The sequence below is a fragment of the Strix aluco genome, chromosome 1, assembly GCF_031877795.1.
Source record: "Strix aluco isolate bStrAlu1 chromosome 1, bStrAlu1.hap1, whole genome shotgun sequence".
Taxonomy (NCBI): Eukaryota; Metazoa; Chordata; class Aves; order Strigiformes; family Strigidae; genus Strix; species Strix aluco.
The window spans coordinates 146,012,466-146,037,875 of record NC_133931.1 but is presented as its reverse complement, the minus strand read 5'-3'; the positions used below and the strand labels follow the sequence as shown (position 1 = coordinate 146,037,875).

Here is a 25,410-nt window from a genome sequence, read left to right as displayed (position 1 = left end):
TGCTTTGCTGTTAAATACTGAAATGTTAAATATTGAAACAAATTTAAAAGTTCATTTAGGCCTCAATACAGCCTGTAAGCTACCTCTGAATTTTTCCTGATGTGGAGTCGCTACTTCGAATTTTTCACTACAGGTGAAGTTAAAGGTGAGAGCAGCTTTCATGGAGGGAGTTTGCAGAACAAAATGTGTAGCTGATATAGCCCGTAATTCATCATCCCTGAGCCAAGATAGCCCCTAAGAAAAAAAGTGCCGTAACTTGTGCCAGGGCAGAGCGTGAGGGGCTGGCGTCCTGGGGCACTCGATCTGACTGTGCTGGAGCTTTCCCCTGCGCCCTGTTACAAAACCTGTGTGCTCTGCTATCCTGCTCTGCACCCTCGCCTGCTCCCAGCTGCATCCCAGGACCTGGGCAGGATCCCACCCATCCCCAGGTCTGCCAGCAGCCCTCCTCTCTTCTCAGAGCGAGGATCCTCTCCTTGGAGGCAGCCCAGCTCCCGGCAAGCCAGAAACGGCGAGCGTTGTGTAAGAGTGTTGTATAAGGGTGCTGGGGATGAGCCAGAGACATCGGGTGTTGCAGGTCGGGTTACAGGAAGGACTTGTGCAGATGAGCCAGGTCGCCCTGTGGCCCTCCCTCTGGCTTTTAAAAGGGGATGTCAAGGGACAGTCTGGTGAAGGACAAGGAGCTGGGTGGCTTGTCAGTGCTTCTGAAAGGTGCAAAATCCCTTTTCCCACCTGTTCCTGCCTTAGGAAGAGAAAGGAGGCAGCAGTGCTGGTCCTCCTGTGCTGCCTGGGGCCGTCGCTGGCCAAGTGGAAAGGGAAGCCTGAGGCTCGCCGGGAACTGTGCAGTTCATGATACAGACAAGGAATAGGGTTCAAACCACAAAATCACTGGCCCCTGGCCTAGGGGAGACTGGCAGCCACCATCTAAACCTGAAGCAATAGAGTAAGGTTAAAAACACCCTCATTCCCTGAGCAGTGGAACCCTTTTATATAGCCATTGGTTAATCCAATGCATTTGTATGAAGGAGGAGGCACTTGGTGACTAGTGGGAGAATGCTTAACCACATTGATTAATGTTAGTTGTTTAATTGCCTTTCATTATGGGAAAAGAAAGTAAGTGCAGTAATTGACAAAATGGCTTGACAGTGTTTCTAGATTGGAGGCCAAAGCCTGAGAATTAATTCCAAATACCTCCTTTTCAGGCCAGAGGAGATGAAGATCCCAAAGATGTCTTTTTTTTATTTGAGGCAAAATAGGAATATTGTTTTCCTGGTGCAGGGCTGTAGATCTGAAACACAACTCAGTATCAGAATGGAATGAGCTTTTTGCTACTTCTATTTGAGGTATCCAATATGAATGTGAGGACAACCGTGTTAAAAAAAAAAAAAAAAAAAAGAAAAAGTAGAGTTGAACTCCAGTGATGGAGAAGGAGCACCGCCTCGGCTTTCTGGCGGGGAGATCATGGAGGATGTGAGATAAGCAACCTCTGAAGTTAGTGCTGCATGCTCAGAGCTTGTGACTCAGAGCCATGAGACCTTGGGTAGTTCTTTGTGGGCAAATGAGCACTTGACACACAAAAGATAATGTAATGAAGCCTGCTCCCTGTGATGTTAGCAAAGCCTAACCATAAAAATTGTGTCACTTTTGGCAAGAAAGAAACTTACTCTGCAATGTCCGTGAAGACTCCCAGACATTATTGGCCTGATGTAGTGGACCCTTGCCTGTGACTCATGCACATCCTTCCCATTTGTGCCCATTCATGTACTTTTTAGTTCTAGACTCTGAAAAAGAGCCTTATTTCCTCCAACATCTTCCACATGTATGCCTTCAAGAGGAACTTGCTATAATTAATGTAGACACCACTTACCCTTCTTGCTCACATAAAGTAGCAACCATGCTGAGCCTGTAGAAGTTAGGGGTTTGAGTGCCAGGATGGATAAATGGTCCTGTACTTTCACAACGTTTCCGTCCATGTGCCACATTCCTTAGAAGGAAAAATGGGAAATTACCTCTGGCATATAAAGTGCAGGATAAAAGCATCCTTTTGAAAACATTTCCAATACATTTGGAAAGATTATTAAAATAACCATCAGGTACAAAGCAGGTATGTACAAACAGGCTCAATTACTATGTATCTTTTGGCAGTTGCTAAATCAGCCTAGTGGAGATGCTAGATGGGCGAGCTGCTGTACACTCACACAGCAACACCAAGGCGTGCTCTGATAAACTTATTTTCTGGACAGATAGGAGGAGAAAAAGAGGATGCACATTCTCCACTTTAAACTGTGGGACACAGAAGGACTGTGCCAAAGCCAAATACATTTGTATAATGCTTTAAACAAAAGACTTATCTTTTCCTACAGTCATTTCATAATTATTTTTTTTACACAAGTGACAGCTGCCTTCATGCCAAGTCCTGGTCTCATCGGGGAAAATGGCAAAGCTCCCAGGATATCTTGAATTTTTCTCTTTATACATAATTCATTGAAGAACTTTATTATTTCTCCTTTTTTTTTCCCTTCTTCTTAATAGATTGGCTCAAAAACAATAATTTTAGGATTAGTAGCTAATTATTTACAGGAGAGGCAGAATTTGTATTTAAAACACTCAATTGTTTACTTCAAGAGCACTTGTATGTCACTGAGTCACCAAACCACAATTAAATTCTGGGAAATGGCTTATTGTTGAGGTTCTTGGGGTCCCATGACGTGGTGGGATGGTCAGAGTCTGATTTTAATTGGAGGCCTGCTCTAAACTTGTATCCTCTTTAATCTTTTCATTGACAGACTGTGAAGGATTTTGAAGTTCCACAAGACATCAGTAGCAAAAGAAAGGTCTTGTATGTCACCTACGGTTATGTTGGTTGTACACGGCAAATATCAAGTGGAGTATTTGCTTTTCCCTTAAGAGTTTAAGGAGATACTGTCTTTTCTGAGAAGAGCCCAGATGCAGTCTGGGGTGGTTTGCTTGGAAGAAAAGACAAGGAGATAAAAATACATTGTAACATGTATGCTTGAGGATATTTTACCTGTTCCTGCTGTAAAGCTTTCAGTAGGTTATACTTTGCCCTTGCTTTACAAATGGGGAGGGGGGGGGAGTGTATGTTCCCCATTTTTCTTGGGGGGTTGGGGGGGGGCGGTGGTGGTGTGTTTTGGTTTGTAACGAGGCAGAAAGCGATGGAAAAGGTAGAGAACACGTTAGGGAGAAGACAATAGAGCTGTTAATTCAGGAGGTGGAGGTTTGCAAGGGAAGACACCCCCCCTCCCCCCCCCCGCCCCGCAGTGCTGCGGTGGGCCCGGCCACCCCCCCCCACGCGTGGGGTCCCGCCGCTCTGCGCTCCCCCGCGGCCGCCAGGGGGCGCCGCCGCACCGCGCCGCACTGCGCGGCGGCGGGGCCAGGCCCGGGCGCGGGCGCGGGGGGTGTTGGCGAGGAAAGCGGCGCAGCGGGGCAGCCACGCGACCCCCCCCGGCCGCTTCCAGGCGGGCGGCTGATCCCTGCGCCGCACGGGCGGGCAGCCGGCTTGTCCAGGGCGCGGGGCGGGGAGAGGCGCTGGCTTCCACCCCGTGTCCGAGCAGCGGGGCGCCAAGTGGCGCCTGGGGCGAGGGGCCGGGGCTCGCCAAGAGCGGCGGGGGCGTCCCGCCGCCATCTTGTGGAGCCTGTGAAGGGTGACCGCAGAGCCTCGGGCGCCTGAGCTCCCGGGAGGGTGTTCAGCCCTCGCCGGTGTAGCGCTGGGGGGGGTTGATGGGCTTAGGTGGAACTGCGAGGCTGCGTCCCAGATACATTAATTACACGGTGCATGTGATTGCTGCAGTTCACCTGCTTTCTCATTTTAGTGTTGTAGTCTGTGCCTAAATGGAGCAGATGTGCTCCATGGCCTTTCAGTCTGCTGTTAGTGGAGGATACTTATTTCAAGGACAAGGAAGGGAAGGGAAACGTTCCCTGTGTGAGGAGACAGTGGCTGAGAAGAAATACAGATGGCTGCAGCGCTGAATGGATGGAAAGAAATATCCAAAAGTTTTTTAACAAATACCAAGGGACAGTTTCTTAGCATAAAAAGTCAATCAGGACAATCTAAGAGAGGTTCTACTTCCCCTATAAAATGTCACTTGCGTGCTAACATTGAAAGATAAATGTTCCCTGATGCTTAAGAGAGTGTGACTCTGATCCCAGGCTAGTTTTCCACTGGCATTAGTGGGGTCAGTTTTAGGCCTGGGATTTCTTATTTAAAAATTCTGATGAGATCTTGTCTCTGTTCTGGACTGTCTCCGCTTGAATTGGATTGTTGGTGCTTAAACTAGGGAGCGAGCTGGGGTCATCCAGCTGGGCACTGTGTTTTGGGCTGGAATGGCTGAACAAGGGCACACTGCCATAATTGATATCAGTGACTTTCTCTCCTGACACAAAATTACCAAACAGAAAAGGAATATAGTTAATATGTCAGTGTGTGTATATGGACATTTGAATGGGGAAAGCAATCTAAATATTAAAACCATGACTTCAGGGTGCCTAATCCAGTTCCTCACAGCTGCCATTATCTCCTTAATAAAACAGAAGATGCCATTGTTCAAAAGTTAAGTAATAAGTACATACAAATAAGATTTCTATCAAGTGACTAAAATTACTATCCACATCTCAGAACTTTGTAAAAGTTGATATACTTCTGAATTTCAAATGATTGAAGAATCACTGTAACTGTAGACAGAGGATTTCTAATTCCTTTGAATCCTCTATTCTTACTGAACCTGAGAGTAATGGGCATATATCATTAGAAACTGTAAAGTAAGAAACAATCAGCTCCTAAAGGTACATATTAGACCTAAAGGAACTTCTGCAGAAAGTTAGGGGAAGGTGTTCCATGAAGTGGGCAGAAGCATTTTTTTTTTTCTGTATCAGTAGCCACCAACATTTTTACCTTCCTCCAAATCCCTGCCACCCACAGCTCCTCCAATCCACTAAGTTTTGGGCTTGGCTTGCATTCATTGCCTCATGGAGTTAAGCAGAGTGCATTGAATTTAATGTGTTAAGCCATCAAACATGGACCATGGTATTCAAGATCCAAAATGTTCCATCCTGTTTAAATATTAATTGTATTCTGCAGATTTGCATTTATGAACGTATTACATGGGGTTTTTTTTCTTTTTTTGGCAGGTGACATTGGTGACGGAAGAAGAACGAGAATGATTACATATCCATAACTCCCAGCAGTATGTCAGGTAATCATATTTCATGAGAGCATCTATGCAATATTTCTTGCTTTGTTGGAGTGATTATTATTAATGTTCACTGCAAAATACTGCTTTAACAAGTTCTGAATTCATTGGTGCTGGGAATTGAAATCTTTCCCCTACCCAGAGCATAGACATGTGGGGCACATAGTAATCTTCCCAAACATTTTTCTGCTGAAACTCTCATCCTTCTCTTCCTTCAGAAGCGAAGTTGTGTTTTGTTCTAAATGGGTACTCCCACTTCAACATATCTGCTGAAACTGCCAGTGCAGTGACAGTTTCTGCTGAGTACATTGGCCTAAGTTACTCTGTAACATGGACATATCCCCTGAGGTTCAAAGTGAGACAGTCAAATTCATTTTACATAGATTACCAAGTACTCTTCAGGTAATAATTGACTAGGTCTGCAGGTGGGCTGAAGACCCAGAGTCCAAACAGTCATTAACCTTTTTAAGTCCACTTAACCATCTTATCCCTTCCAGTTGCAAAGTGTTTGAAGGCTATACATAAACTAGCTGTGTCAAAACCCCCTTATCCCAGAACAGGGTGCCTAAAAAGATGTACTTACTACATGATCATATAGAAACCCAGAGTATTTCAGACTTCCCGAATTTCTTTTAGTATTCATCATATTGCGTAAGAAAAGAAAATGTTCTGCTGATACTGTTTGTCAATGCATATTTCAAGAGCCAAATGCCATAAATGGGACCTTTTAAAAGCCTGTTTGTAAAATGCAGCATGTGCTACGTAGGGAAAATCATAACAAACAAGACTGAACTCCTGGTGTTTTGCTCAAGAGACAGTTTATTTTTACTGACTGGGTAGATCAAATATCCTCTCCTTTCCCCTAGCAGGCTCCCATCCTGTTGTATTGGCCAGCAAGGGGTAACAACTACATTCACCAGCAAAGACAGTCTTTTAAGTTTAGGGTCCTATGTATGGACCCTAATTCATGGGGAGAAACGGAGTATTACGTAAATGTATGTTTTCATAGTAAAATGTATTAGTTGATAATATGCAAAGATGTGTCATTTGACTTCTGTTTTTATGGGGGTTTTGCTGTCTCTTGAAGCAGAGGTTAGGCAGAGATGAATATGAGGTGGAGGCAGAGGGTATCGAGGCTTTTTGTGGAATGAAGTGGCAATACCCGACCCTTGGTTGGTGTGTCAGGCTCTGGACCGGGCTTTGGATCACCGCCACCTGAGGATCAAGAAGGGAGTTAGTATCCTTAGATTACATTGGCAGGGCCCACTAGAGTGTTTGTGCTTTCTTCTGCAGGCATTCTAGGTATGATGATTTCATTTAGGAAATACCTGTTTTGGAAGAATTTAAAGCGTTAACATGTAACTCAGTCTCTCCAATTTTCTCTCCTGTGCTTTTCTGTCTTGTGTTAAACTGTGGGTTTTGACCTTTTACTACAGGGCTTGATTTTGCAGTGGTTTTGGAGGGAGCAATTAGTAGCTTGTGCTGTATGATGGCAAGAGATGGGAAAGGAAATGCAGTGTACCCACTTTGTCCTCACCTTGTCTGTTTGGGGAGTAGCTTCCTATGGAGGGGGGTTTTATGGAGAATTCCCACTAGCACGCTAACCAGACCTGTCTCCCTGGACTTCCCCTTGGCAGGACAGCTCTGCTAAGCTCAGTGAAACACAAAGCCTAATTGGAAGGACTTACATTTTCTGTGGGGTTTTTTTTTTGAAAGACGTGGGCAGAACAAATATGTGCAAAGAAAATAATCACCAGGCGAAAATAAAGGTTCACTGCAGAAGATGACTGTTGGTACAGCTGTAGATGTCCAGCACTTTTCATTCTGAGCAGTTTATATTTGCTGTTTCTCATTATAGGAATGAAATTCCCTACATGAGTGTGAATGTGAAAAGAAGCATGGATGAAATAAAAATCTTTCAAACTCTATAAAAACTGCATAAATACCACCATCCAGAGCCAGACAGGACTCCTTTCCTAATGAATGAAAATGAAAGCTTAGATTCTGTTACTGAGTCACTGGAATATGAGAGCAGAATCTAATCCAAAACCAAACCAGTTGCCTAAAATAATAGGCTGTATTATTCTGATTTTTTGATAGATAATTTCTCTGCCCATATGTTAAATTTTTACTGCAGTAAGAATTTTCCTCTTGTAGGCATTGTCCAAAAACCTCCAGTTTCTAGTGCAATCTAGAGAAGTTTTTCTGACAGAAGACTGTAGAATTTGGCCTTTGGTAGTAAAGCTAAGCTTTACTACATTTTGCAGTTGCCATAGGAAAAATATTTTTAATATTTTGACTTCTCAGCTTAAAAAAAACGTACTGGTGTGATTATTTTATGGCACGCGTCTGTAATTGTATGTGCTTATAGCTTTTAATAAAGGGAGAGTTCAAGTTTTCCAAAATTATTTTGGGAACTTCAAAGTTATGGGTAACATGGAAGGATTTCAGAGGTGTAGAAGCCATTACTTAAAAATGAATAAAATGAAAAATAAAAAGCAAAATCAATGCACCATGTACAGTTTTTGCATGCAAAAAGATTAACTGAAAGGCAAACGTTGAGTTAATGAAGTCCAAACTACTCTTCCTTTTTCTTAGAATGCAGTCAAAATAGAGTTCACACAGCAATACAGATGGAGTTAATGAACACCTAATATTGGGTACTTGATGACAGTAGAAGCTGACAAGTGAAGAGCTGGACCCACAGGTTTTGTAAACACTGTTTGTCGGTATGCTTTTGCAACTCTGCCAGTTCTAAGTGTCAAAACTTGCCTAACCAATTTTCTGTACACATAACTGAGATGCTGACCAAACACTGAGATAAAGGGATGCTTCTGGAGAGGGAGAACTGGACATAGTATGTCTTGCAATTGAGTACCAAGTCTGAGACAGATGCATTCTGTTCTCAGACTCTGAAGCCTGGTACATCCCTAAAATAAATAGTTTTCAGATGAGTGATCACACACATAAATGTAACAAAGCAAATCTGAGAGTTTAGCTTTCCTGTTTCGAAACCTCATTTTTTTTAAATGTTCGTTGTCTATAAATGCTGCAGCAGATCTGATGCTTTTAAACAACATCAAAATGCATTTAGGGAACGTAAATAAAATATGTTTGGGGTTTTTTTTAAATAGAAATAAGTGGAAAATGACTGATTGAATGCTCCCCCCATAGTTCAGCAGCAGCTTTACATTTGGCACCAGCAATTACTGTCCACAGAGTAATACCTGGGAAAAAAAATTATACGCGTTTTAAAAATTAGTACTGTCTTAGCAATAACTACAAGTCTTTGTGCCATATGTTTGCACAAGGGAATAGAAGAACGAAAAAGTTGGAAAGTATTATTTTCTAATTGAGAAGAGAGTACTTTCAAATAAATATGTAACATGGTTAATTAAAAAATTCTTGCTGCTTAAATACTGTAGTGAGGCTTCTGGCTTTAGCATCCTATCCACTAGCAATAATTTATCACTGAAGGCTTTCTTCTGTACATTTTCTCCCAAAATGCAGGGCAAGCCCTAGGACAGATCTTTGTCTTACTTCATTTACTGGAGTGAGAACTGAAGAAGGAATTGACGAATTGGTTCTAAAACCATAAAATAGTTATTTGTAGAATACAGTAAATCTCATTAATTTCACCTTCATGGCAGATGAAGATCAAATGTAAAGAATGTAATAGCGGTGGCAGTGAAGTCTGCAGCAGCTCTTGGTCTGGATTCAGTAAGGCCAGGATTTTACTCTGCTTTTACTTGGAGTTTCATAATTGACTCAGACTTCTACTCCGAAATATTCACAGTGTTCTGTTTGCTAATGACTGTAAAGTTAGATCAAGATAGGAATTATAATAAAATTAAGTGCTTACATTAGGGAATATAATTTAAATGTTATAAATGCATATTTTCATTAAGTGGAATTTCATATGCAGCATTTCTTGTAACAGGTCACTCATTTGGAGAAGAAAATTAATCAGCTTTTGTGCAACAAATCCATCTGAAAATCAGTGCCTCCAAGGGTGTTGCATGTAGTTTCCAAGAACAGGGAAGAGTAATAGGATAGGAAAGGTGCCACCTTTTCTTGATGAGTCTTTTCACTGTAATGCTCATTACTCTGTAAACTGGCCATTAATTCAGGTGGAGGATAGTTTATTGTGTAACATCAATTGAGAAATTATTTCTCCTGAATTCTGTAATGATTTTCCTAGGATAATTTAATTTGACATACGTCAATGTCTGACACTTCGTTGCTGCCAGACCATGATAAAATCCAACTAACTCAAGTGTATTATTTCTTTTAAGTAATGGACTTTCTAGAAGGACAGTAAATACTTTAATATACGGTTTTGTTACGCCAGGATTCAGCAGCTTTGTAATGAGCTTTTGGGGATTTTCAAAAGGTTAACAAGATTTATATTGTGGGATGTTTTTGCATGAAGCTATGAATCACTCCATGATGGCTCTTATTACTTAGAAGCGTATTTTTGAATATGCAGTTAAAAATATCACACTTGGTAAGTTCTAGGTTACAGACATTCTGGTTTTATTTTAATGTTTTTGTTTTAAACTTTAATGTTTAAAAAAGTGCTTTCAAAAAGTGCTATATAAATCCAAAAGTTTCAAAAGGCAAGTAGTCTGTATAACATTTTTTTATGCAATTTTTTAATAATGTGTTGGGGTTTTCTTTCCCATCATGGGGGGAAAAAAAGGCTCTCTGAAGAGCTGTTTGTTTCTTTAGGAGAAGCAGGAAGATTTTATGTCTGTGTGTTTCTAAAGGTGTTTAAGTTTGGTATTTACAGCTCATGGATACCTGCTATATTTTCCAGATAAGATACACACATTTAAAAAAAAAAAAATGGATCTGGTTAGGTTTCACAAAGAACAGAGAAAACAAACACGTGATTTTTTAGCTTTGCAACATCTGCTAGCCATTTTCTTAAGTACGTTTCATTATGTTAGGGCTGATATTTTTTTCCTTTTCTATTTTTTTTCAACAATCCATCGGTATACTTAGTCCCTTTCTATGATAATTTTATTTAAACCAGAGGTGCTTTTTTTGGTTAACTCTCTGAAATTTATTTCTGATGGGAGCAGACTGTTGTGTTTGAAATTCTGAATGTCATTCTTAGACTGTGTAACAGTGTTTCATTGCTGCCATCAGTAAGAAGGAGTGCATAGTGTTGTCAATGTAAAACATGTTAATGTCACAGACAAAAACCTTTTAAAATAGTTAATTAAAAAAACCCAAAATGTCCTTGTATTTTTCCTAAGTCTTCTCCACTAGCCTATTAAATGAAACACTTTCCCTTGCTGTGCTTGCCACAGGAGTTGCAGCCTGCCATTTTATGCTCTTCATAAGCCTGACCACAGACTGCTGTTCAGTTCTTCTGATGATTGTATGTCAGAGCTTACACTTGTCCTTGATATGCAGTCCTATATGTAGAGAGGACTGTAATTTTTTGTGCCAAATGTAAAGCTGTCGATGAACTATAGGAAAGCTACTATCCAATCAGGCATTTTCCAGTTATTTCCCTATAAACAAAATACCTTTTACATTCCCTAAGTGGATTTCTGTTGATATTCTTTAAAGCATCAGACTCACTAACAGCGCTTATCATAAAAGAAGACATGTTTAAGGAAATGTTTAAAGGTTGCAAAACATGAAGGCCAGACTTTCAGATCTGCTTTGTTATGTATGTGATCACATGTCTGAAAACTGTTTAGACCTGTACCAAGCTTCAGTTTCTTTCAAGTTTTAAAGAATGCTCTCCTCACATCCCAGTTTGTCTTTCTTTCTGAAGAAGCCTTTGACTGCATTATTTGGGCTAACTTTGTTTGTTTACTTATTGTTTTTTGTCTTTCACAAATTATATATTTGTCAAGACTGCTAGTTTTAGTACCTCTTTTTTTACCTGGGCATTGCTCAAACCTCAGTCCTTCAACAGGAGGTGTTATTTCAAGATACAGGCTATTTCTTTAAGCAATTCTAGAACTAAAATAGCTCGAACTGTTTCATCATCTTGAAAAAACAAAGAGCTTCAATTATGTGCACATATCCCCAGGATTTGCTGTTAGTAAACAGTGGCCAAATATGCTGTCCATTCCTCAGTGGGGAGGGCTGGGAGGTCTAATGTGGGGTTGAGGAAAGACCATGTGAACTGATGTGAAAGCTCATGGCGAAAGCACTCAGCACTCAGAAAATACTCAGAATCAGGATTTTACAAAATGGTGGTAGTGGTATGATTTGTGGAAGTGATTTGAGTGATTTCCGAAATGGTTTCACTGTAATTTCAACGTTCTAGTTTCGGCTGGGATAGAGTTGAATTTTCTTCATGGTAGCTGGAGTAGTGCTGTGTTTTGGATTCAGTATGGGATTTGGTGCGAGAAGAACGTTGATAGTACGCTGATGGTTTTAATTATTGCCAAGAAATCAAGGACTTTCCAACTTCCCATGTCCTGCCCGTGTGCAGGTGTACCACAAGCTGGGAGGAAGCACAGCCAGAGCAATGGACCCAAGTTGGCCAGTGGAATATTCCATATCATAAAATGTCATGCTCAGTATATAGATGAGGGTGGGCCAGGAAGCTTGCTCTCTCTTTCCAGGATTTCAGTTTTGGAATTTTCTCTTCTCTGGAATTGCTAGCCAGGAACGGGCTGTGCATCAGTCGGTGGGTGGTGAGCAATTGCATTGTGTGTTACTCATTCTATTTTCTGTTGTTATTATTATTACTATTATTTTATTTTGATTATTAAATTGTTTTTCTCTCAACCTACAAGTCTGCTTACCGTCACCCTTCCAATTCTCTCCCTCATCCCCAGGGCAGGGGGAGGGTGAGTGAGTGGCTGCATGGTGCATGTTGGCCAGATTTAAACCACAACAGTCCTTCTTGGTGCGCAGCATGGGGCACAGAGGGTTAAGATCACCACAGATCTGATCAGAGTGCGTTACAACAAATTTGTTATAAGCATTCATTATATTGGTTTAACATTTGCTGGTCACAATGTTGATTTATTGCCTCTTAGAGTTGTGGCACTTGTTCTTAGAGTTGTGCTATGTATCACCTCACTTGCTGTATATAGTCCCTGTGCTGCTCCTTATCACCCATAGGAGGTGGATTAAGGTTTTCACTTTGCTGTACTATGTAACTTCTCCAGCACAACGTTTTTAAAGATCTCCTTTATGGTATTTTGATCCATAATCTGGAAATGGTGTTTTGGCTTGTCACTTTTATTTTAGTAGGTTCCCAGGCATTAAAAGACACAATGTGAAAATAGTAAAAGTCCATTAACATTCCCATATTCATACAAGCAGCAGTCTGCAAAATGAGTCCTGGAGAGGTGGGTCACTGTTGGGCATCAAATTAATCTTGGTTTAGAACAAACAGAGGGGTTGGGTTGGACATTAAAGAGAGCCAGGTACTGGAACTGCTTGCCAAAGGGTGTTGTGAATGCAAGAAGTGTACGCAAGAGGAGACTGGGCTGCACTTCAGAGAGAGACCTCTTGGGTATTACTACAGTTTAGATTGGCTCCAGGGGCTCAGGCAGTCCTTGGGCTGACAAGTAGCTGGGCATTGGGAGACTATTGGTGGGATCTCTCATATATGCCTGCTTTGTTCTTGCTCTTCCCTGGGTATCTGCTTATGGCTCCTGTTGGAGACGGTAACCAGGCGAACCCTGTGGTTTGAACAGAGCTGCCATGCTCAGGTATACCTTGTTCTCAGAAAATCTTCCTCCCATGTGTTGTACTGAACTATGAGAGGGTCAAATGCATTTAGCATCTATGTGACTATACTGGTTAACATCACCTTTCTCATTCCATTGTGCGTCCGGTATCTTACTGCTTTTTCCCATATAGCTTTGGTCATTCGCTTCTTTCAGTATTTTTATTGTATCTGTAGCTGTCACAAGATTCGATATTTGGGTACACAACTCCTGTTCATTTCTCTAAGAAGAGGGTTTCAGATAGCTCTTCACCTACCAAAACACTGAACCATTTGCTTCTCTGTGCTCAGAACCTGCCTCCAGTTAACTTACAGATGAGCTGTCACGTTCTTCTGGATATTCTTTTCCTCTGATTAATTTTTTTCTTATGTTTAGAAATTTGAGCATAATGTCAAGCCCAGGTTCTTGATGAGATAAGTATATGTCTGGTATTACATTAATAGTTAATAGAAATTCAGTGTGTCTTTAAAAAGCGATTACACTGGTTCGCACTGAGGAGCTCATTAAGATATCTGTCAGCAAGAACAAGGATAAAGCTATTACACTGTATATTACAAGTTTCTTAATGTTACCTTTTCTTACACATTAAAAACTCTTTACAAAGTTTATTGTAATATGTGCGCACTCTTCTTTCATGATGATGTAATCTTTGTCCAAAAGATTGCTTGCAAATACTGAAAATTAATTTATATTGAAAGCCATATTCTAAAATGTAATATTTAAATATTTTATAATATTGCCACTGTTAAAGCAAGTAACAGTACAGCAGTCCTGGATGAAATAATCCTGACTCTCTTTACTTCCACAAGCATACACATACACACATGTTTTTGAAATACTGGAAACCACCTCGTGGTTTCAGCAGACATCACTAGTCCCACCTGCAAGAGTCCCTTTCTCTCGTGGTACAGTTTTTTCTTATAGTCACTGTCATTTTTACCTTTTAAAATTTAGGAAAGAAATCACACATTCTCAACGGTTTTATTTAGCACATTATATGAAGTCAGGGTTTGCATATTTAGAGAAGAATCTGGCTAGTCTGTGTTAGCTGTGCTCCATCCTTCTGCTTATTCAAGGATCACACGAACCCAGCTTAAAACTTGAGAGACTCAGTTGTGAAGTGTTCCCCTGTTTGATAAGGAAGAATAGAAGAAAATGCTGTGATGTTACTTGGGAGAAAAGAGGAGGATGGGAAAGGAGAATGGAGAGGAGAGGAGAGGAGAGGAGAGGAGAGGAGAGGAGAGGAGAGGAGAGGAGAGGAGAGGAGAGGAGAGGAGAGGAGAGGAGAGGAGAGGAGAGGAGAGGAGAGGAGAGGAGAGGAGAGGAGAGGAGAGGGGAGGGGAGGGGAGGGGAGGGGAGGGGAGGGGAGGAGGGGAGGAGAGGAGAAGCAAAATAAAGTATAGAAAACAAAATGCTGTGAACTGACTGCAACATTAACAAGAAGAAATTAAACCTTAAGCCTTGTCTGGCACAGGTAGTTTTATCATTCCCAGCACAAACACACATGAAAACTTTACATACTTTTACCTATAGTTACTTTGTGTGCTTTAAAATGCTTGTACAAAACATGAATTGGGTTTTAATTTTGCTGGGAGATGTCCTTTAATGGTAGCTTGCTTGCTTTTTTTTCTTAAGTCATTAAGTAAAAATCATCTAGTGTCATTGGACCAGGTCCATACAAAGCTAGGCTGCTTGATCAACCTACTATGCCCCCCTCAGTCTAATCCTGATTACATTTGCCTTAGTTGATCTCTCTGAAGCCAACCCACTTCAGTGTCCTTAGATGCTTGCATACTTCAATGTTTTAAAAAAAACTAGTAAAGTGCTGTTGCCCTTGCTGCTCTGTTTTCAGTAAACTTCAAATACGAGCAGAGGCAAAACTTTACTTAAGAATCTCTTTTGTCAATCTTTTGTTTTGCGATCAGGTAAGTGACAATTCAGAGACTGCTAATATTTTCACCTACTGCTACTGTTTTGATCAGCTACAAGTTGAAATTCTGTGAGCAGTTTTAGAATGTAAAATAACTTTTTGTTGTGAGAGGAAATGTCTTTGTAACTGTAAAAATAGCAATCCTCTGACATCCCAGAACTGTTGATTTACCTTTTGCCTCGAAATTAAGTGACAGCCTGTTGCTGAGGGTGAAAAAGAAATGTTTGCACTCCCCAAAACAGTGTGAGCAATACAGTCTCTGAGGAGCAGGGACTGATTGATTGCCTGTGTGGTCACACAGCAGCTTTCATCACCGATGGAGCTAGCTGTCAACAGGAGCTACAGCGGGATCGAGCAGCAGTAGTACTAATGGTATTACACAGACCAGCCTTGAGTGTTACAGGGCAGATCCTGAGCTAGGAAAAATGAGTGTAGCTTTCAGGGCACAGCAGGGAGGATTTAATGTGGTACATTTATGGTTGTTGTGGTGAGCACAGGGAACAGGCACTCTTTTCAGCAGGCTTTTTGGTTCTGTGCTGTGCAGTCTTTGAGTTTTTGTCACGGTCAAAGTTCAGGATAGGTACACAGCTCATGGCAGTAAGAACCGCTGTCCTGCTGGCTGGCGGGCTACCACCTCCCATCCTTCTGGAAGAAACAAGTTACTATTCCCTTCTCTTGAGATGTACTAAAGAAGGGAGTGGCTTTTTGTATCTCTTCCTTTACCAATGTTGGCAGATACTAATAGAGAAGTAGGAAAAAAAGTATGTAACTGAGATGAAAAGAAAGTAATTGTTCCATTGTTTTTAATAATCCTTTATACACTGACATTCAGATTACACTGCATATCTGAGAACAGGCCAACCTTTACAATCACCCATTAAGAGTCTTTGTCTTGGTCTGTAATAAACAATTTCTGAGGGATTCTCCTCACCCGTCCTCTTAGTTTAGCTCAATGGGCACTTCATCTGCTAAAACTTTTCTGCTTCTATAAAATAAACTTACCTTTAAACACTCTGATGGGAACTTGAGAAAGTCTTCTGGACTGTTGACTGCTCAGATGCCGGTTACTGCTACAATGTGCTGCCTTTATATCTCTGAAATAGCTTGATGATTCCTTTCCTTATGTTGACAAGAAGAGCACTAGGCCCTTCTTATTAGTCCCTCTTTACTCTGAAACAGGGCCTGTGGTTTCAGTCATGATTCATCCCAGTAGGCTGTACTGCTTTCTGCCTTGATTATAGCCATTTTAACAGTAGCTAGAGGGAGAGAGAGGGATGCCTCTCTTACGATTAGGGGGCTCAGACAAAATTACATTATCATCCTTTATCAAGGGTTTTTGTTTGACAAAACCAAGAGCAGATGTAGGAGATTTAAACTGCATTCTCTCTTGGGGAAGACAAAAAAAAAGAAAAAGAAAAATGCTTTTGAGAAATTCAGGCAAGATATGTTAAAACAAAAGGAGTAGAATAAATAATGTAGTCCTGTGGTGAAACTGTAATTTAACATTTTAATAACCTGAATGGTAATTTAGGACATATATATCTGCTGCACCACAGTATAGTAAGTATAAGAAAAGGAAACAAATATGAGACCCCTGAGTGGTAGTTCCTTACAACTTCACCCTCGTCTAGCAAAATTTGAATGTAAAATATCCCTGGTGACTTAAGGGAATTTGTGAAATAAAGTGGAAGCTCGTACAATTAAATAAACTGTAGCTAACATAGGAGTCAAGATAGGCAAATTTCAGAAGCAACTAAAAGGAAAAGAGAGGAAAAAGCTGCTTGATGTTGGGTTAACGTTTGTAAACTCTGCCTGGGCAAATTCCAAATGATGGAAGCTATAATAATATCAGTTTCTTCCTGTAGTTTAAATGTGTCTAGAATCATATTTTAAAATCCCACAGATGCTTTGCAAACACAGAAAATGGAAAATATGTTTTAATTTTATTTTTTAAGTTAAGGAGGGTTTTAGAGTTTCTTGCTGAAGTTGAAAATCTGGAATCCTTGTGTGACATCCTCTCTGAATCATTGAGGAACGAAAGTTTTACCATTGTGGTGTGTATATGTTTTTTAATTAAAATCAAAGGTAAAGCAAATCCTCATAGACTGAAAGACAGCAAAGATGACCTTTAATATCAAAGATAAATTTGGGAAAAGGATACAGGAATTTTTGCCTAACAAGATTGAACAGCCTGGATTATGAACCACTGATCTTATTTCCAGAACTAATAGCAAGAACTGAGTAACTGAGGATATAACTGGCTTTTTAAAACTATGTGGAGAAGATTGTGTAGGGTCAGTGGTCCACTCAAGAAATCGACAAAGCATGGAAGTATCTATTTATGAATGAATTATAGAAATGCATATATTTTATATATATATATTGCACATGCCTGACTCATTTATATAAAGATGCAATTTTATCCATGCAGGGAGATAACTAGAACATGAAGGAAGACAAGGAAGAGGAGAGTAGCCTTGTACTGAAGGGTACATTATCTGAGGTTACCCAGCGCCTAGTGAAAGGCTGGGTTATAGTGCACAGTTCCTCTCCGTGCCAAGAAGAGTGAGGTGGTCAAATTTGGTTCAGTACTTACAGGGAAGTTCTGTGCAGCTCCCAGAGGGTCTTACCAGAACAATCCAGTCTCTCCCTGTGAGCAGAAATTTATTATGAAGTCTAGAAGATATAGAAGTGTTCAAATTATGAAAAAAAGTTTTATATTCTGTTCTTTTATTTTTTTTTAAATTGCCTAGTATTTTCTGGGCTGCTTCCACTATTCTATTTTAAATCTGATTATCCTCCTACAAGTGATGCGCTCTTGCCATATTACCTGCATTTAGAGTTAGTTTTTAATTTTACTAAGAAAATCAAGTCTGAACTAAGAGCAGATCTATAAAGCCAGAAGTAAGTAGGTAAGTGCAAATTCTGTAGTTAACTTACCTGCCCTATGCATTGAAGTCTGCGATGACAGATAGTTTCTCATACAAATTCGTGTTACTGATGTCCAGCTGAGATACAGTGAGTAGAGGGAGTGGACTTTTAACTTCAAATATCAGGTGAGCTTACACTCCCAGCAGAAAAAAAGGTATGCATTTACATGTAAAATTAAAGAAGATATTGAGGAAAGCTATATATACTATCAAGGATTAACATAAGATAACAGTATTTAATACTAACCATAATTAAGTCTTTTGAATATGTCCTATATTAGCAATGTTCCACTTAACAGAAGTCTTAAGACAAAACTTTCATAAACAGCAACAGTATGATAGATCTGGTAACTGAAATCCAAAGTTATTTTTAATAATTTTTATCAGGAAATTATGGACTTAGTATGCACTTATTTACTAATATGTGTATGAATTACTTTACTAAGTGAAATGTATATAAAATTAACTCTTAGGTCCCTTAAAATAGCAGAATCTTACTCTGATTAAAACCACAGTGGATATCAGTCATCAACTGTCTGGAATTTGCTATTTTCGAGATGCAAGCTAGAAAGCTATTTAGTATTTTAATTTTAATACATATAAAATAAAATAATTTCTAACTAGATCAAATCATGCAGCTTTAGTATTGTTCATTATCTACACTGGACCCAAACGTCCATACTCCTGTGATAAAATTAGTGTCTCTGATACTCCACTGTAACCACAGATAGAGAAACGCAGTAGGTAGCAAAAGCGGAACTGCTAAGCATGCCCACATAAGAATGTCACACTTAGGTAACAGAGTGTCCCTCAGGTCAGCCTACGATAAGAGCAAAGTCAAACAAGGCTGAATCCTTGATGTTTTGTGTTTTAAGTATCTGAAAATTGTTCCCGACCAGCGTCGACCTGCAAGACCTCAAATGATCATATGAGCAAGGCAATAAATTGGTGGTAACTTGCCCTGAGGCCCATGTTGTAGTTGTGATGTTGTGAAAGTTACATCTAGTGTTAGCCTGTCCACACAGATCTACCTACTTGTTCAGGCTTCACAGACGGGAAAATTTTATATTTACTTGTACCGAAGGAGAACTATGGTGGCTGAATGGGCATGGCTGAAAGGCTCTGCATCGTATCAGTGCGGTCAAGTGGAGATGCATGGGAACTCCACGGCATCAGGAGAGCTGGGGAACCACTTGCTTTCCAAAACTCCACTCCTGAGCAAGATTTTGGCAATGCCAACAGTTTGTAGCCCTGCAGTGTTTGCCAAACATCTAGGACGTGGCCTCCTGTCATGGGACAGACTGATTCACCTTCCTGACAGAAATCAGAAATGGAATGTAGTGGGCATAGTGGAAAGCCATTTGAGTAGGAAAAGACAGCCCAAAAATTATGATATCCAGAGGAATGGACAGCAGCTTTCGCAATGTCAACATGCTTCAACGTGGACTAGCACAATTTTACAGCCAGGCCGTACAAAAGCAAACTTTCAAGTCATGTCAAGTGCCCAGGAATACCAAAAAGAAGAAAAAAAGTGTAAAGGTAACTGGCATTATTATGCAGAGCACAGCAAATGCTGTATTTAAAAAAAAAAAAACAAACAAAAAACAAAAAACAAACCCATGTTGTTATATCTTTGTTTCTGGTCAGGGATTTGGCCATTGGTAAAGGCATTATTATATGGGAGGTGTTTTCTTGCTACAATTTTTTTTTTTTTTCAGCAGGGATAATTGTGATTTTTATTCAATTTTATAGCTTTGTGAAGATAAATCCCTGATGACAATGTGATGAGTACTTACTGGGTTTTTCTGTGTGATGTCTAATATAAAATAATTCTTATATATATATATATATATTAGATATTTATATTATAAAATAAAATATTCTTTTAGCCCTTTAAAAATTTATTTGTCTCCATCTTTATGGCCCTGATAAGCTGATCAAAAATCTTCTCTGAACCTGGCCTTTTTAAATAAGGCATAGCTTTGATACATTACAAATGCAAAGGCAAATGAAAGCATTCTTTTACTACTTTCAGGGTCTTCTCTCACCTGTGTCTGTGTTGTTTGCCTTTTCTTCTTTCTTATTATTAGCCATCCCCAAAGCCTCAGTAAGTACACATACAGAGCTTAAATAAATGGAACTTCTTGTTATGAATATTCTTTGCCTTAGTAGTGAGGAGCATTAACCAGTTTCTTTCACATAGTTTTTTTCTTCACATCAGTGCAGTATTGAAGGAATTCCTTTTAAGAATCACAATTGTTTAGGTATTCGCACAAATTTAGTGTTTAAATTATTTTTATTCCTTTTAAACAGAGATAAATAATTCTTGATTGTTCTTCGCCTAAAAAATACTTACTGCATACTGGGAGTGACTGTAAGTTGTTTTCTTTTACTTAAGTCTTGCGTCACTCCAGGAAGAAAGATTACAGTGTCAGGCAGGATATCACCTCATGAAAAAGTTAAACTGGTCTAAGTACCTGATTTCTTTAGATTTAGTTGCTCTTTACCTCAGAATGCCTCTTTGCTAACAGATGTCAGGTGTTGATCGCTTTAACGTCTTACTAAGGGCTGTCAGGAGGCTGCCAAACCCAGACAGTCCCACCCAAGAGTCTTAATTATGTTGTGTCAAGCTACATTAGCTAGCTTTCTGCTTGGTTTTATTTTTGAACAAATGGAACTTTTTACCTTGAAGTTTTCATGTTGAGTTGGGGTAGGGAATGACTCAGAAAAGGTACATGTTTTAAGTACCGGCGGTTACTTTCTCAAGAGATAAGCCATGTAATTAACTGATGTCTGCTAACAGGGTCTTCCAATTATGAGATACGGGGAGACTTAACAAATTGGGTTGTCTGGGTCACAGGTCTATAATTACTCTTAGAAAAGCTGTCAAACACTATTCAGGAATTTTGTTAGCCAGTTTGTTGGCAAACTTCTCAAGGAGCAAGTTTCTGACAAAACTGTGCTACCCGCATGTGTTTTGAATAGTGCAAGGAACTAGTGCAAGAAAAAAGCAAGCATGAACTCTAGAAGAGTCTTGATCATGAAAGAGCAAGCTCCATTCTCTTTTAACCACATTTATTCACGGTGTCAAATACTTTCAGGGAGAACTGGATTTGTAGTGAATCTGAACATTTAAATATAAACTATGACATTCTTTGTTATCCAAACAGACTAATGAGTCTGAACTGTTTCAATAAAAGGCACATCACACTGGCATTTTATGAGTCACATACAAATTTAGTGGCATGTCATAACTGAGGTACAGCAGGTTTTGTGAGAGAAGCAGTTTTAGAGAAAGAACTAACAATACATGTTGAAGAAAGATGTGTGCTATTGTGCAAGTGAGATTTTTCCTCAGGTTTAAACCAGGGGCAGCTAGTTTGAAGCTTGCTGCATCTGTTGCAAACCCCAAAAAATTATTTTATGCCAGAAAGCTTCAGCTGTTTTTCCCTTAACTGCATCACTTGCTGTAATAAATATAGTGTAGACAAAATGACAGTTTTTAACATCTGATTCTACTGAAACATAATCCAGGAACTGTCAAATGCTATTGTAACTTTACAACACTAGAATTCCGTAATTCTACATACTTTATGATTAAGTCACAAGTACAGTTTTCAAAATGAGGTAAATAGTATGTAGAGTTAATTTTCTGTTCTTGTAAGCACTCAGTATTATTTTGGATTCTACTGTTTGAGGTTTTCTTAGTTTATAACACTAAGTTTGCACAGTCGTATTTTTGAGGGACCATTTTGAGTCTCTGATCGTAGTACGTAAAGTGGATGAATAATGTAGTGTAAATACATACATTTAAGAGAGGTGGTAACTCATCATGTGGGCACAGAGGTGGCAGTACTTGACAAATGATGTATGTTACAAAAGGCACATTAGTACTTCTGCTCAAAAGCTGATACAGTTTTCAGTATATTTTCTTTGTGATATAAAAAGATAGGGACTGTCTGGGATGTGTGCCATGTTATGCGGTGTGTGTCCTGAAAGTGCAGATTTCTGTTCTCCTTGAAGAGCAGTGATCTAATTTTTTTTCCCCCTAATCTTCATCAGAGGTGTCTGAGAGAATGCAGACAACAAGAAAATCTGTAAATAGGAAATGTAACAGTTATTTGTAATGGAAAAATATGTATTATAAAACTAGGAGCTGATGATACAAGTGTACGTAACTGTTAAGAGTTTGGAAAGGTATGTTTAATCCTTGCAACCACATGCTCAAATGTGCAAAACTTTTTGACCAAATACTGGATTTGTTATTCATCTGTATGTATAAAGTGTGAACACGACAAATCTAAGATCCTTCCATTTGGTCCTTAGAAGCAGCACTCTGCCCTGACTAACTTGAATGCTCTGCAATACCTCCCACATGCTGACGCTGCCGAATCTTTTAGAAGTGGCACGCAGGGGTCCTAACTGCAGCGTCTAGATAGCCAGGACTCTAGCCCAGGGGTGCACAGTTTGGAAACAGTCAGGGAAAATATGACTCTTGTGGGTAATATGCCACCTGGACATTCACGCAGATAGCAGAGGGACACAACAGAGTGGATTGTGCCAAATGACATGTCTTTTTTGTGTGTCAGGGATCTCGGCTGGTTGGGTGTGCTGTCGGGAGGCTCATCCACAGCAATACTGTCTTGCCTTAACATTTCTGTGGTGGTTTTTGTAACTGCGTGAAGTCACAGGAGAAGTGCTGTTTAGTGGGGCGTTTGTGCATAATTATAAGTTTTAGTTAGAATTTTTAAAACAGGAGTCAATGAAGAGGCTTCATTATCTAGTATAAAACAGGAGTCAATGAAGAGGCTTCATTATCTAGTATAAGGCAGCCTCTCCTGCAGACACCTCTTTTTGGGCATTCTCAGACTGACTTCTGCCCACCCACTGTAACATCACTGACTGCACTACACTTACTTCTGAATTACACCAGGGTGAGTATTTCAAAACCTTTGGGGCATTCAAGACTCATGTTCAGCAAGTAATTTCTGCCTTTTTTAATACAATGAACTGACACCTCAGACTGTGAAGGGTTCAAACTTTGGATACTCTTCTGCCACAGTGTCAAAGTTTCTGTTTTCTCATCGGCCTGTGTGCTTGCACCGGAGGTTTTATTCTGCTAGTGATTAATTTCCATGTGTTCACATAATCAAACACTTGTGAACTAATAAAATTCCAAGTGCAGTAGTACACTGCTAAAGGCAATGAAAGCTCAACATGACATGATTTAAAGACTCTAATATTCAAATCAGAATATGAGACAAAGAAAAGCTGTTAATATTATTTTCTACTCCAATTTCAGGCTTTTGATAAAGACCCCGTCTGACTGTCTTTTATCAGATGATTTAATTCAAAGTGATACATGAAAGGGACCTGCAGGACTGGACCCTAAGAGATTAAAATGAAAATATTTTAGGAATATTTCAGTTTTAATAGGAATGTTAGATCTCTGCAGTGTTTTTTGAACTGATTTGTTTCCAAGGGAACAACAATCTTCAGTGCTATAAACCTCTTTAATGTTAGCACATTACAGGTAATGAACCCCCATTCCCTGGCAGTGTTTGTCGTTCTTTTTTTTGTCAGAAAAGGCTCTCATCCATCTTTATTTTTCTGCTCATTCTTCACAGTTTCATGTAATTTAATTTCCTTTTAGTATTACTGTAATTTTGACAAAAGTAGTACATATGACACATTTCTGAGCATTATTGACATAGCAATAAAAAATAAGAAACGTTTGAGGGATTTATTTTGGAACAAAAAGTAAGTCACAGGCAGTGCCACGTTGAGATACCATATCCTCAGGTGCTGTCTGGGACAGCTCCGTCTACACACGGTCTCAATTCTGTTTAGTTTTTCAGTAACAAACCTAAAACAAATTGGGGAGGGAAGAACAAGAGAAGCAAAAATTCATAGGAATTTTGACTCATCTGGCAAAACAAATCCACATGGAGAGAAATTCTCACTAAGAATTTAAAGCCTAGTTCTCCAAAACTTTTCTGGGTGGTGTAAAAGTATCTCAGTATTCTGCTCTGCTAACCTGTAAAATACAGCCTTACCTGTGTGCAAGCTCTCCCATAAATTCCTGTTAGCTGTACAGAAAATGTTTTTGTGGTAAACAAACAACCCATGTGTTGCAGTTGTGGAATGTTTTCTTTCTGGGGAGCATGGAGAAGTAAGCCTGGCAGGTTGTACATGTTACATTTGTATGTACTACAGCATTACCGAGCGGTCACATAAACGGGTGTGGTCTGGGGGTTTCTGTTTAAACATCTAATGCAGAGTTTCTTCGGAAACACGGGCATGATTTTATGAAGTGCTGAACATCCATTCTTGAAAAATTGGATCTTGCCTAAGACATGCTTAGATCATGGGCCTGAGCTAAAATGAAAATTAACTTCTATTGTGCTTTTTCACATTGATTTCACAACGCTATTTGTTGAGTTAGATCCTTTGTAAAAACAGCATGAAGAATGAGGGTTCGTTTGTGTTTTACTTCTGGGATTTCAGTAACTATTAGTGCTCTTACTGAAGTAAGATCTTAGTTTAAATTATCAGAGTTTTAACAGAATAAGTTCATTTTGGAAGCAACTTCATTGACTTCGGTAGAATCGATCTCGATACAGTTCATTTTGACTTACCAAATGTTTTATTTTCTGAGCAAGTTAATAAAGAAATGTGTATTAAAAATGCTTTTTTCATAGTTAGAGGAAGAAAAATAAAGAATTCAAGCATGAATTTTAACTTCTCTGATCCTCAGAAGCACTTATCCTGAATTCTGTTAGCCTGCACATTAGAAACTAATTGGCAATGCTTCTTATTTAGATAGGTTAGTTACAGTTGTATGTTGAAAGGGAGAACATTTCTCCGTTGGCTCTTTGCATTAGACTGAAACATTAAACAGTATCCTGATAGGGTGAAATACGTACATGTTATGCCCAGGTCTTACCTTTCACTGAACTTTTGAGGACCATTTAGGGGTATGTTCATCAAGGTTGTTGGATGTATACCTGAGATCCTAGATGAAACAGGGACGACCTACATGGTAATTTTGTCAATCCTGAGATTGTTTAAAATGAGTGAAATAAGAAAACTTAAGACCTCATTAGCAAATCAGTAATAATTCTGCTTACTAATAATAAGAACAGACATTAAAGAGGGATACCGTCTTGTTGCTGACTTGACAAGTTTTACCATATTTTAGCTGTGGGGTAAAGAAAAAACAGTTTGTCTAGTAAAAAACAAATAGCAGCTAATACAAGTTAAAAATAAAATAATTTCTTTTGGATCAAAAAGAATGGCTGATTAAACAAGGTATGTTAACTGTACTGAGGTTTGGGGTGCATTAAGCAATTATAAGATCATGTAGTTTCTGTTGTAGTGGCATTGACACGTTCATAGCTCATAGGTGAGCCAAAACAAGAAAAAAACCTTCCTTAGTCTGTTGTCAAAAATGATACACTTCTAAAAGTACTTCATTACTGAAACGTAAAAGGTAACAAAGCAGAATAGCAAAGCAGTTATCTTATTGGTAATATTTAAGCAGTGTTCTTTTTGCTGATTATCTTATTTTGAAGTTTCCCACCTGTTGAACTCAATAGAAGTTACCTCCCCAAATCACCAAAGTTCAG

General features: G+C 39.4%; 1 protein-coding gene across 9 annotated transcripts in view; it reads left to right on the top strand.

Annotated features, from left to right (window-relative positions):
• The window catches only part of THRB (thyroid hormone receptor beta), a 175,569-nt gene that overhangs the window by 116,797 nt on the left and 33,362 nt on the right, over positions 1-25,410 (top strand). For 8 of the 9 annotated variants that reach the window (XM_074838904.1, XM_074838896.1, XM_074838925.1 and 5 more), the window contains one exon: positions 5,146-5,210. In XM_074838904.1, the coding sequence (XP_074695005.1) occupies positions 5,204-5,210 (7 nt within the window). In that variant the 5' untranslated portion in view covers positions 5,146-5,203. Of the gene's footprint in view, positions 1-5,145; positions 5,211-18,873; positions 19,322-25,410 lie in introns of those variants that run through there. The other variant, XM_074838877.1, reaches the window with a different exon arrangement.